General features: G+C 41.6%; 1 protein-coding gene across 8 annotated transcripts in view; it reads left to right on the top strand.

Annotated features, from left to right (window-relative positions):
* The window catches only part of RAPGEF6 (Rap guanine nucleotide exchange factor 6), a 112,915-nt gene that overhangs the window by 84,637 nt on the left and 15,063 nt on the right, over positions 1–13,215 (top strand). For 4 of the 8 annotated variants that reach the window (XM_057428169.1, XM_057428164.1, XM_057428168.1 and 1 more), the window contains 7 exons: positions 34–48; positions 1,998–2,238; positions 3,381–3,764; positions 5,809–6,020; positions 7,084–7,207; positions 9,381–9,404; positions 11,988–12,208. In XM_057428169.1, coding sequence (XP_057284152.1) covers positions 34–48; positions 1,998–2,238; positions 3,381–3,764; positions 5,809–6,020; positions 7,084–7,207; positions 9,381–9,404; positions 11,988–12,208 — 1,221 coding nt within the window. The remainder of the gene's footprint in view (positions 1–33; positions 49–1,997; positions 2,239–3,380; positions 3,765–5,808; positions 6,021–7,083; positions 7,208–9,380; positions 9,405–11,987; positions 12,209–13,215) is intronic. The other 4 variants (XM_057428171.1, XM_057428165.1, XM_057428166.1 and 1 more) reach the window with 3 other exon arrangements.

Raw genomic sequence — 13,215 nt, 5'->3', positions numbered from 1 at the left:
CTGACGTGGTGTTTTCTTTTCTCCTGCCCGCAGCTGTTGGGTTTTACTGTAAGTATCCTGATGCACAGCATCCTGTAGACCTTACTACTGCATGGCTTGCCTGTTAAACTTAACACTTTCATACGTTGTGTTGACAATGTTATTACTGTTAGGGCATTAAGATAGTCCTTTGCCCCATAATCTTCCCTTAAATCAAACAAACCCGTAGGTTTTCTTTTCAGGCATGGTGCTGTGCTGAGGCTGAGACCTGCATTTTATTCCCATTTCTGTCACCAACACGCTGATGACCTTTGGCAGTGTCCTTTGCTTCTCTGTGACCTTGCTTTGAGGAATGAAGTTGCATATGTCCCTTTCATGAAACTGAGATTTTAGATGATGCTGTAGTTTGAGATCATGTCTGTTCCATTGGACGCTGTGTAACTAAAACCATGTGCATGCAAACTTGAAATGTGTTTTGTGTTGTCAACGCAAGCTGAATAATGCAGAAGAAAATGATTATGTGTATGTATATATGTGTATATGTATATATATAGAGAGAGAGTTCACCTGCTTAAAAGCAAAGACAGATGTGTTCATAATAGAAATTTCCCTCAGCTGTCAGAAGTTACACTCTGCTTTGGTTGGGTTTTGTCTTTTTTCCTTTCCCCCCCCAAAATTACACTTCAGTTTTTGGTTTTCTACCTTGAGTGTGTTCTGATGTTTAGGTATGTAGATACCAAGGTACAGATGTTGGCCTCTTCTGTTGACTTGTTATGATTTTTATGAGTGCAGCATTTCCAGTTATTCTGTATATCATTTTCACTACTTTCACTCTCAAATAAGTACATATTTCTGTCTTTTATTGCCCCCGTTCATGTATGCATGGAGCTTTTCAGTTTCAACTAGTCCTCAGCTATTAATGAGGCTGCTCTGGGAATGGGATAGTCATAAAAATGAAATTGTCAGTAGAATTTGTTTTCAATCAGATTGGGGTTTTTAAGCACCCTGTTTCGTCCCATCTCCCAGTTTAGCTACAGGTGATGTTGGGACTTTCTTTTTTCCAGTGGGTGGAAACTGTTTTGGAGGCTGTTGCTGTAATAACAGCTCCTCACTTCTCTCACTTGGAATTGCTGATCCGGGTGTTAATGGCACATCCAAACTGGTTTTTGAATAGCATCAGGCTCTGGAGAAGGCTGAGGGCTCAGCCAGAGCCTCCCACCTTCTCGGCTCTGCAGAGAACTGGTGAGGTTTTAGTCTTCAGAGTTTAGGGAGGGTAGGAAACTGCTTCCCTGAGTTTTAAATCAGTGCGCACTCTGCCTCCTGACTTGATTTCCCCATCACTTTTATTATGAAAATCAAATCTGCTGTAATGGAGCGAATTATTTCCAGTCATGGAGCTGTAGATGAAACGTGTGTTTCTTCACATATTTATTTCCTGCTGTAGGCTGCCTCGGAGAAAGCTGCTCTCTAATGCATTTATAATACATGAAATGTGCTATAAATAAGTACACTAGCCAAAGAATTAACTGCTGGCAGCAGCTTAGTTCCTTCAGGGTGAGATAGTGAATGTAAAAGTTTGCAGCTAGTTATGGGAACAACCAAATCTCCTTTGCTCTTCCCAGCCTCCTGCCCGCAGCCCATCCATGCATGCTCCACGGCTTCCCATCCCCGGGAAGAGTGCCCTGGCACGTGTCTCGCAAAGACAAAAGAGCCAAAGAAGGAATAAATGATGCTGCCAAGGATTCTGAGACACGCTGCGTGCAGCGTAGCAGTGTGTCTAGGAGCCTTGTACTTCAGTTGCGGTCGTGGGATCATAAAGTTGTGGAAATGCAGGGAGTCCTGTTTGCTTCTCAAAGCTGAATGTTTTAATGCATATTTATCAAGGCCAGCATGGCTTTTTTTCCCCCCTGCTAGCTGGTTTTTTGTTTTCTGGCTATCAAAAGAAGCAGTAAATGACCTCGTTTCTTTGCAAGGGAAAAGTAACTTCACACACTGAAGGTGTTACTCTGTTATTTCAGATATCCCCGATCAGGTAATCAGGGTTTTCAAAGCCGATCAGCAGAGCTGTTACATTATCATCAGCAAAGACACTACAGCAAAAGAGGTGGTGAGTCACGCCGTCCACGAGTTCAACTTGACAGGCGCCCCCGAGACCTACTCCCTCTGCGAAGTGTCAGTCAGCCCCGAGGGGGTCATCAAACAGCGGAGGCTCCCCGATCAGTTCTCCAAGTTGGCCGACAGGATTCAACTCAATGGACGGTAAAAACGCGCCTTGTTTTAACTTCAGCTTGGATTCGTTTGCTTTTTAGCATTGAAACATCCGTAAGATCCCATCCCATTCGGGGGGGGGATCATAGAACACCAGATTAGAAGGGACCTCGGGGATCGGCTGGTCCAACCTTTGTGGGCAAAGCATAACCTAGACTGTATGTCCCAGTGCACAGTCCAGAATCATAACAGTGTCCAGTGTTGGTGAACCCAAAACCCCCTCCCCAAATCTACAGCAGCTGCTCGATGACAACTAAATACAGCAGTTTGGGATAACGTGTAGTGGCTTACACTGAAAAAGGAGAAACATCTTTTCTGACACTTTCCACATGTACTCAGGATTAAAACATACAATTACTTTCTTTCTCAGTGATGTCATGTTGCAGTGAACTGATGCTAACCTGAGATAAATGCTTCCATTTCTGTGTAAACTGTTACGAATGTTTCTTGCATGTTAAGTGCTTTGGTTTTATCTGATGACCTGGTCTATACCAGAAGAAAGTTTATTAAGTAAAAAATTCTTTAGTTGTCTTTGCTAGGCAACAGAGGGGATTTATGAGGAAAAAACTTTGGTGTACCTGAAAGTGATCTGCTTGGGACCATGGAAATGAATTTTCCAGATACATTTTCATTTCCTCAGTACTGTGTGCTTCATGTAAATAGTAATATGCCACACTATTTATGTAAGAAATCGCACTAAATTTGTGTGAGAAATGGAGAAATACATTAACAAGAGATGTCTCAGGACTTATGTGTATTTAAAATGTTACTTCACTGCTGAGTTTACGAATGGCAAAGTAACTGAGCATTTTCCAAGGGTGAAAGATGCAGTGTATTATGGAGAATGAAACAGAAGATGCTAGTGAAGAGGTAGATAAAACCAGCTTTGGAAATGGTTTTTTACCTCAGTAATGATGATACCTTATACTAAAGTGCAAGGTTATGCTGTCCCTTCGTGTCTCTGTCTTTCCCTTTTACACTGTGTTGTCAGCAGTAGCGCACAAATACTCTCACACAAGCACTCCAGTGGTGTCAGTGGTGTCCACTTTGAGTGGTGTAGTCCAATGCCTTTGTGTTCCCAAACCCTCTGAAGCACATCTCTAACGTTTTATTGTAACTCCATTATTCTGTAGGTATTATCTTAAAAACAATATGGAGACGGAGACCTTATGCTCCGATGAGGATGCTCAAGAGCTGCTTAGAGAAAGCCAGATTTCCCTCCTGCAGCTGAGCACCATTGAGGTCGCCACTCAGCTCTCCATGAGAGACTTTGAACTCTTCCGCAATATTGAGCCTACAGAATACATCGATGACCTTTATAAGCTGGACTCCAAGACAGGGAATGCTCACCTGAAACAGTTTGAGGATGTCATCAATCAGGAGACCTTCTGGGTTGCCATGGAAATTCTAGCAGAGCCCAACCAACTCAAGAGGATGAAGATTATTAAGCATTTCATTAAAATTGCCCTCCATTGCCGAGAATGCAAGAACTTCAATTCCATGTTCGCAGTTATAAGGTAAAATGCTTGCATTTGTCAGATCTGGTTTGTGCTGTCAAAGGCAATTCTGATAATCGAACTGGAAAGAAAAGAAATAGGTTTATGCTGAACAGATCACTGATGGCACAGGGTGGTTGGAGGGGAATTGCCAAGCTTTTCAGAAGGCAGACTATACCAAGAGGTGCATTGTCGCTGCCATCTTTCCCTTCCTCCTCCTCAGAAGTTTAGTGTATTGTGGTGCTTGATGTGACTGTCTCTATTTTAACCATTACCTAGCAGGGGAAGAGAAGAGGTGGACAAGAGCAGTGTTTGATTGATAACTTCAGAAACCTGCCTGAGCACTGCTGTCATTTCCATTCTGGCACCCCATTTCCCTTCTTTGCTCAGTCGCTGTTGCCGTGTCAGTGTGCACCGTGTCGTACCTGTGATTATGAGATTACTTTATTTCTTCCCTTCATTGTAAGGACTTCCTCAATCACTCTGGTTTTAGTTACATTTTCCTTTCCAATCTTTCCCGTCATCTGCTCCTATCATTAGATAGGGAAATCTATTTTTATTTCCCTCTCCATTTGCACACTCAGACTTTCTCTTCTGTTTTATACTGGATGCTGCTACTTTAACAGCATGAGTTCAGCATTTCATTTCTTTGTAGTTATACCCAGCTCTTTTAAGACAGAAAAATAAAGGTACTATGGTTCATCAGACAAAGATTTGGATTCTTGCTGTATCCCAGCATCTTTGAGAACACCAGTTTTAACTGTTTTCTTCCATGTCGAGCCAGGTTCTTGGATGCTGTTGCCTTCTGTTTAATCATACATTAAATAATGAATGAATCTCCTTAAAGGGCACTGGGCAGCCGTTGGGGCTGGGACTTCTCATTACATGGTGAATATACATATGGATAGTGAATCTAATTTCTATATTCTGCTCCCTATTTCCTCGTTGTTTATTGTGGGTGGAGAAGTGACTCTTCCTGCTTCTCAGTTAACTCTAATCACGCCGTGACTGAAGTGGTCGTTGGTCATAAAAAGAAGTCAGTAAGTTAGGTTTTGTCTTGCCCTGGTTTCCAGAGGAATATGTTTTTGTTAGCATATGCCAGGGGGGTTCTCTTTCTTGCCTTGCCTTGCATATCAATACGGTGCCATATGTTTCATGAAATACAAAGATAACCATCCTAATGTAGCATGTAAAAGAGAGGGGGGCTGCGTGGTGGCATATGCTTGATTTTTCATGTGAGAGGAGGCTTTGTTTGTGGTTTGACAATAACATGGGGAGAAATCTCTATAAAAGAATAAAGTAAATACAAAGTAAGTTTCTGAGGCTTTCAAAACCTTAGAGTAGCAGATTTGTCAATTGTGTGATTCTGGACTTACTGGTGAATGCTAGGAAATGATGCTTTCTAGCTCAGCGACAAGGTGATCATTGCAGAATTTCATGAGCAAACTTGGTGGCAAATCCTAATAGGGAGGATGGATCCGTTTCCTTCATTTTAATTTGCTGTATCACATCCAACTAATTCTGGATGTGTTTTTACTTAATGAGAGAGCACAATGACAAGTTTTAGCATTGCTGCAGCTTCCGATTCTCAGTCTGTTGGTGCTCATTTGCAAATGCTCCAAACGTGGTCCTCTGCAATCCTGCCTCTTTCGCTTGGGATAAGCTGTGCACTGTTCTCGCTTGCCACTGTAGCTGTGTATTCACCTCATTAATTCTCCACCCTTTTGTCTTATCGTGGTACACGTTCTTACAGGAGAGAAGTGGGGCTTAAATTAAACAGGCACCAGCCCTGTGTTATGGAGGGATTGTTTTGGCAGGCTAACTAAAAACTGGTACCTTGTGAATAGGAAGCAGTCGTGGTTTTTACAGTTCTCTTTCTCTTGCTCACAAGAGCGAGCAGCAGAGGTTTATTGTGATCAGCTTGCAGCCTGGCTTTCACCCAGCCTTACAGTTAGCCTTGTGAAAAGCTATTTTTAATCCTTAAAACAAACCCCAAACCCTTTGCTTCCTTTTGAAAGGTAATGATTCCACTAACAGCTAATAATGAAACAAATCTGCCTTCCAGTGGGTTAAATCTAGCACCAGTAGCACGTCTCAGAGGCACCTGGGAGAAGTTACCAAGCAAGTATGAAAAGCACCTCCGAGACCTTCAAGATCTCTTTGATCCATCTCGAAACATGGCAAAATACCGCAACATCCTCAGCAGCCAGAGCATGCAGCCTCCAATTATTCCACTTTTTCCTGTTGTCAAGAAGGATATCACCTTTCTGCATGAAGGTAATGTCAGACAGAAGAGAAATAACAAACTGAGCGCTGAATATGCTTTAGCCCTGATTCAACAGATGCTTGAAAGAAGCTGCCACCAGTAGGATGCTTTTGATGCGTCCTTTGTAGGAGTAAAACAAAATAGATCTGTGCATGAATAATGGAAGAGGCTGTTCCTAGACAGAAATTAAAAATTAAAAGTATATTTTTAATATTTTAAAAGCAATGCTTAATCTTCATCAGGTGTCCAAAGGTTTAGGTGGAACAGTAGGTGAGTGCTAACTGGTAGTTACACTACTTCAAGTACATACTCCTCTTAGAAGAGCTCGTTGCTGCGGCGTTTCTAGGATTTTGTTCCATGTTGTGGCTTTCAGGCAGCTACAATGATCTAACACCTCCTACTCCTGCTTGCAGTGGTTTCGGTGGCTTTTGTTTAAACATTTCCATTTTGTTCCTTTTACACAAGGTTCTGTTCACAACTGGTTAAGTTTAAGCATTGCCAAATACACCCAGTTCCTGGTTGTGATGTTTCAGAGCTGTTTGGACTAACTTCAGAATGTGAATGCTGTTGGATGTCAGTTCTATTAGGCAGAAGCTCTTCCCTGTGAGGGTGCTGAGGCGCTGGCACAGGGTGCCCAGAGAAGCTGTGGCTGCCCCATCCCTGGCAGTATTCAAGGCCAGGTTGGACAAAGGGGCTTGGAGCAAGCTGCTCTAGTGGAAGGTGCCCTTGCCCACGGCAGGGGCTGGGAACTGAATGAACTTTAAAGTCCCTTCCAACACAAACCAGGCTGGGATTCTGTATATTATTTAAACATCTATGCCAGTGAATTTGGGCATAATTCACTTACTCCTTTTTCCTCTTGCTAATGCTTGTTACTTTAGAAATAGATTAACAAAACCAATACTAGAGTAGACCTAATGATCATTTGTGTTTTGCCATTAGGGCAGTTTTGGTGATGGAGGGACAGGGAGCGGATACTGTGAGTGCCTAGAAACACACTGCCTGTTAGAAAGTATTTCTGACTTTTTGTTTTTTTGTCCTTTCTTTCCTTATGTGTGTGATTCCATTCTTTAGGAAATGATTCCAAAGTGGATGGCCTGGTGAACTTTGAGAAGCTCCGAATGATTGCCAAGGAAATTCGCCAAGTTGTCCGAATGACCTCGGCAAACATGGATCCGGCCGTGATGTTCAGACAAAGGTGTGCACTTTGCAGTAGGATTGAAGGTGTCTGGGCTGGGTGGGGACCTGGGGCTGTGTGTGCATCAGTGCCTTTGTGTTTCATGGTGCAACTTCCCATTGACATTTACATCAGAACCACAATCTTGATCAAATTATGGCAATACAGTTGATGCTTCCGAGACCTGCTTTTAATAACCACTGAACCAGTTTGCTGTCTTTAATAACGAAAGAAGAGTAGGTTCTAGGTTTAATGATTCACATTTTTGCTAAATAAAATGTTAATGTTAGTAGAGTTTTGGGAGAGGTATAATATTAGGGGGATATAACATCTGTATATGATAGATACAAAAAGCACCTAAATCAGCCATGTATACGTCTGAAACGCTGCTTCAAAACCCCACTGATAACATATTAAACCCAAACAAAGTATTTTTATTTGTTCTAAGCACAGCTTGCTCCACCTACGTACTGTGTGATATGTTCAGGCTGCAAGCAGTGAAGGGGGTTTGCTTGGTTTATTTTTTCTTGGGGTTTGTTTTTTCTCCTGATGCATAATATCACCAGGCTCCGTGTTGGCAAACTGGGGAATGAAAGCACCACAGCTTCTAATCCGGTGCTCGTGAGCTCCAGTTTATACTCAGTGGAGCTAAATAATGTCCTGCATTTCTTGAAAAGCATCGGGGACTCTCCTGTGTCCGTGCAGGTCCTGATGCCTGCACATCCCTGCTAAGGAGGGTAGTGGTGCCTTGCATTGGAGTTTGTGTCTTGCACTAATGGGCCAGACAAAAATCCTTCAGGGTGCAGCTGGGGAGGGGAGTTGGTGACAAGGTGATGGGCTCTGCCGAATCACATACCAAAAAATGAACTTTGTACAAGCCCTAACTAAATTCCAGTCGATAGGTCACCTCCGAGTTGTAATCCTCTTGGATTTATGAAGTCAGTTACATCAGCGCAGCGGAAGGAAATATCATATGCAAGGGTATGTGGCATATATAAGAGCATTGAGATTTGACTCCCTGTGGGCTTCCACAGGTCAGGATTCACAGGTGATGGTGAATCATGTTTGCAAGGCTGACTGTCAGGAAATAAAGGCATTTTGTTTAAAATGGGCCCAGTTGAGTTTTGAGACAAAAATAACAGATCCCTTGTTAATGTTGTTTGAAGATGGATCTGTTTCACAGTGGAGATTCACCTTCATACTGTTGGATTTGAATTAGCAAATTCCTTCTTCAACATAGTTATACAGCTACTTAGTGGTCAGTTAGGATTGCTTTTCAGAATCTTTCCCATTCACAGATGAAATCAGTCTATAAATAAATTTCCCTGTTGCCCCATACACTTTCTACAACCTAATGAAGCCTGATCATTAAATGAATTTAATAGTAAATATTTAGCTTTAGTGTGTTTTTCACAATTACACAACACATTTTAATGACCATCATTTAAAGGATGCACACTGACATAAAATGCTCAGGCATCTAATACCAGAGATAGTGCCAAAGATTAAAAGAAAATAAATCCACATTTTCAACATCATTTATATTCATTTTCATTGCCTCTGGTGTTTGATCTATCAGTTTGTGTTCTGAAGCACCAATAAATGCTTTTGAAGATTAAAAATTAACAAGAAAAGATGTTTGTTAGTGGCAACATGAGACTTGCTGGCGAGTTCATTACCGATTAATATAGAGCATCTACTTTTTCAGCATGTATTTGGTGACTAGCTTGTTTTCCAGCAAGCAGTCAAGGGAAAACAGCATCATAAACTTGAATACTGATGGTTTCTCATTTGCTTACTGCAGTCCTAATGCGAAGAGCAAATTAATTGAAGCACACTTTCTTCACTTTGAATAAGTTGAACCATTTTGGCTCGCTCCATCCAAACTGAATTTGACTTAGGGGAAATACTTAACAAGGAAACTTAATGGGAGCTGGGTTTTTAAATCCAAAGGTTAAACTTGAAACAGAAAACTGATAGATGTTCTTCCATGTTGAAGTGTTTGTGCAAGTCCTGCCCTTGCATTCCATTCCAACATCGTGTTCTTGTTTGAGAACAATTTTGCCGTATAGAAACTCTTTCTTTTCTGTTCTTTCCTGTCTGCATCTTTCTTCCTGACTCTCAACTGTTTTATTTTTTTCCTGTGCTTTTCTGTTCAAATACATGCTTCAATGTATATGGCTCTTGCTTACAGGAAGAAGAGGTGGAGAAGTTTGGGGTAAGTGTAGAGATGAATGCAACTAAGATAAATAAAGATTATGCAACTCTTAACATACTGCATCCTCCTCCTTAGTGCATGCATCTGAAATACAGCATGCATTTTATTAACCCTGCAATACATGTATTTTGGAAACCAGGAATAAGAGGTTACAGTCAACGTTATACTGCAGCTATAAGAATTCTGAGTTGCTTTTATGTATTGGATAAGTTATTTGAGTTTTGGCTTTATGCATATAAAAACCCCTGCTGTGCAGTTATATTGGTAGGCAATCTATTTTGGGAAATAAATAACTTGCTTTTTTAACATGTAACTGAATGGTTTGAGCCGTTTTAGATTTTAAACTATGAGGACGTTATGAATTGTGATAATGATATGGTGATTTCCCCCCTGAAGTTTGAGTTCAAGCTTCAAAGCATTTATTTTTAGTGTATATATAAACTGTATCTGACATTTCATACACCAAAATCCTCCTTGACTTCCCTGGGAGTCTTGATTGTGAAAGGATTGAATAATGAAATGACTACAGATGAGAGTGCTGAGAGATGAAATTCCTGACAGACACACGGCAGTGATTTTAGGAAGACATGTAGCCATATTTTAGGTGTTCTTATGTGTCTTTTTGACCATAAAACTGTTACCTGTGTACCTGAGCCTATGTGCCTTTGCACTTTGAAATTGTACTTCTGCTTATACTGGGGCATCTGTTTTAAAGCCAGCTGTGTGTTAGTATGTTGACATTGTGCCTACAGGACGGAGTCAGGGATGCTCCTGGTGCTTTGCCCTCCCTGCCATCACTTTGCCACTCTCAGGGAAGCCCGGTGTGGCAGTTCAGTTTGTTATCTATGAGTATTCAGGCGCTTGTGTGCAGAGAACAGATTTACCCCTCCAGCATTGATGGGGACAGTGCCAGAACTTGTGCTAGAGGAACCCAGGTTTGGGTGCAGGTCCCTGATGTGAAATCATTTGGGTGGTCGGTAAGCACCCACTCATGGTGTACAGCGCCTGGGGGGAATGCCTTAGACCCAACTGGAGTCGTTTCTAGCCCTTGGGATTACTGGGAACACAAGGGAATAAGGGAAAAATCATTTCTAAAAGAAATTGGATTAAATTGCCTTAAAAAGGCAAGTCCAGACTTAAAAGAAAAGCAGTGTGTATGTAAGCAATCAAATATTTATACCATTAAAAATAAACATGATGTAGTATATTGTTTCATCATATAATAGTTATTAGCTCTGTAGGAGGTAGGAGTGCCCCTTGGTTTGAATAGGTGTGAACAGTCCCTCATGCCTTTTGCTGCTCTTTGCCTGTAATAGAATTTTTCTGTAATTAAGCTATAAATTTCTGCCAGTTTTAGGTTTATGTTTGCTCTTGGATTGATTGATCATCTTTGAAAGTATTCCAGGATTGATTTAGTTCTCATCTTTGGGAATCCTGCAGTCAGCTGTTTCCCACCATCTCTTATTTTTAAGCCCACTGTGCTTGATTCCATAGACTTCCTCTAACAACATGTTTCATTCTGACTCTCTTGGTTATTGTGCTGGAGATGGTTTATTCTGCCACTCGTGATTCTCTGAATACATCCGGGATCTTGGTAAACAGAGAATTTACCCTTTTAAAATGAAGTTACTCCTCCAAATGTTTAGAAAAGCCCCGCAAACAGCCAACATTGAACAACTTTGACCCTTCCCATTAGAATTTACAGTAACACACATTGTGATCTCCAGTGACTAAAAAATTCATTGGACTGGTGTGGCCAAAGGACTTTGACAGTTGAAGTGGAGGTGATGGGTATGTTTGAAGTATACCAAGATTAGTTGTTTGGTCACTGCTTCGGTGTGAATAGGAGTGACTGTCAGGGAGAGTGATGGATGCTGACAGTTTGGGGATTATTTCTTTTTGCTTCAGTTGCTGATAGAATTGGCAGCTCACAAGTAGGAGTACTGGGAGCATCATTTCAATAGATGCAAGTCGGAACATACCTGTATTATCACTGTCTTCCTGACCTTTGCTAGGATACATTTTATTAATGAGCTGCTCTTCTGCAAATGTTCTTACTGAGCTGGAGAAGGAAGTTAAGTGTTTAATAAAATGTACTTGGCACAATTAACACATTTTCCCTCTTATTTAAACACTGTCAGAAACTCAGTTTCCTAAGAGGATTACAGGAGTCACTCGTGTACTCAGATAATTGCCAGAGGTTTCTCTTGTAAGCTGATGCATACAGTGGGTACCAAGTTCCTTAAACCAACACAGTTATCAGGTTTGTCCACTCTTCCCATCTGCAGTTGACATAGGTGGGTCTTGCCAGGCAAGAGTTACATGGGTCCTGTATGCAGCATTGTGCCTCATTCTTCCTAGTCCCACACTCTCTTTCTAGACTCAAATTGCTGCTCTCCGTTTCCTAGAGTATTTTAAGACAAGTGTTGTTTTAATGCTGTTCATCTTTTTAACTCATTTGCATCAGCATGCACTAGCCCTAACTGAAGATTATTGGCATTAATCTGCTTTGGTGTGTGCTACTGTAGCTCTTGGCTGCTGTTGAGAACTGAAAGTTGACTGCTTTGCTCCTGTCTCTTGTAGGTCTCTGAGCCAGGGCAGCACAAACTCGAACATGTTGGATGTACAGGGAGGTGCTCACAAAAAACGGGCCCGGCGCAGCTCGCTTCTGAATGCCAAGAAGCTGTATGAGGATGCCCAGATGGCCAGGAAGGTGAAGCAGTACCTGTCCAACCTGAACGTGGAGACAGACGAGGAAAAGATCCAGATCTTGTCACTTCAGTGTGAGCCTGCGTATAGCACATGTAAGTACAGTGATCTGGAACGGTGGCTGCCCCATCCCTGGCACTGTTCAAGGCTGGGGCTTGGAGCAAGCTGCTCTAGTGGAAGGTGTCCTTGCCCATGACAGGGGTTGGAGCTGGATGAGCTTTAAGGTCCCTTCCAACCCAAAACCTTCTGTGAGTCTGTGATCTATGAGATACATAAGAAAATACTTGTTCCTTCCTTAGAAATACTCACTTAAGATCTTTCTCTTCTCCCTCCCAAGAAAAAGCCCTCTCAGAAGTGCTTGTTTGTCAATTCATGTGCTGACAGTTTCAACGAGCCAGCATTTGTCTTCAGGTCTTGGTTGAAGTCAGAAAACTTCAGCGATGTTTTGTATTTTGACCTTTAGTTCTTAAACTGTGTGTCTTCTCGTCAGGCTGGAAGGAAATTCAATAGTACATTAGCTCTGTTCTTGCCCTGTTGTCCTTGTAGAGAATTAGGAAGGATAAAAGTAACGTTTACCGTCTGAACAGCAAGAAAATGAAAAGAGACAAAATCAATATAGAAACTGCAACGGATTACAACTTAGAATAAATGAAGATTGTTGAGAAGGAGAAGTTGGGTCAATATTGACTGATGGGATTGACATGACTTGACAGTCAAAAACTGAGGGCTACAGCAGGAGTTTCCATAACTCAAACTTGTGTGCAACTGCCTAAGTAAAGAAACTGTTACTGACCTGCTGGCTTACGCAGTTCAGTGCATTCACATTTAGAAGTGAGGAATGGTAATCTCATTTCATTTTGATCCATAGAAATTTTCACTTACTTGAAAGGTCGCTTTGTTTCACAATAGAAGAGTAGAAACCTTGCTAATCAGGATAATGTTTCATGCTTGTCTGCTGCCCAAGTGTAGCATTTTAGGGCTTTTTTTGGTCCTCCAACGCCATTTTGTCTCTGACGTGAGAAGTTAAAAGCATGAATAGGAGATGGCATTTTGAAGATAAAATTTTAAGTCCTTTCCATTATTCACTGTTAGGAATGGAAAT

The sequence above is a fragment of the Pezoporus wallicus genome, unplaced genomic scaffold (assembly GCF_028554395.1).
Source record: "Pezoporus wallicus isolate ANWC-B61680 ecotype Strahan unplaced genomic scaffold, APGP_CSIRO_Pwel_v1 contig_12044, whole genome shotgun sequence".
Lineage (NCBI taxonomy): Eukaryota > Metazoa > Chordata > Aves > Psittaciformes > Psittacidae > Pezoporus > Pezoporus wallicus.
Note: the sequence above shows the minus strand (reverse complement) of the source record. Positions and strands in the feature narration are given on the sequence as shown.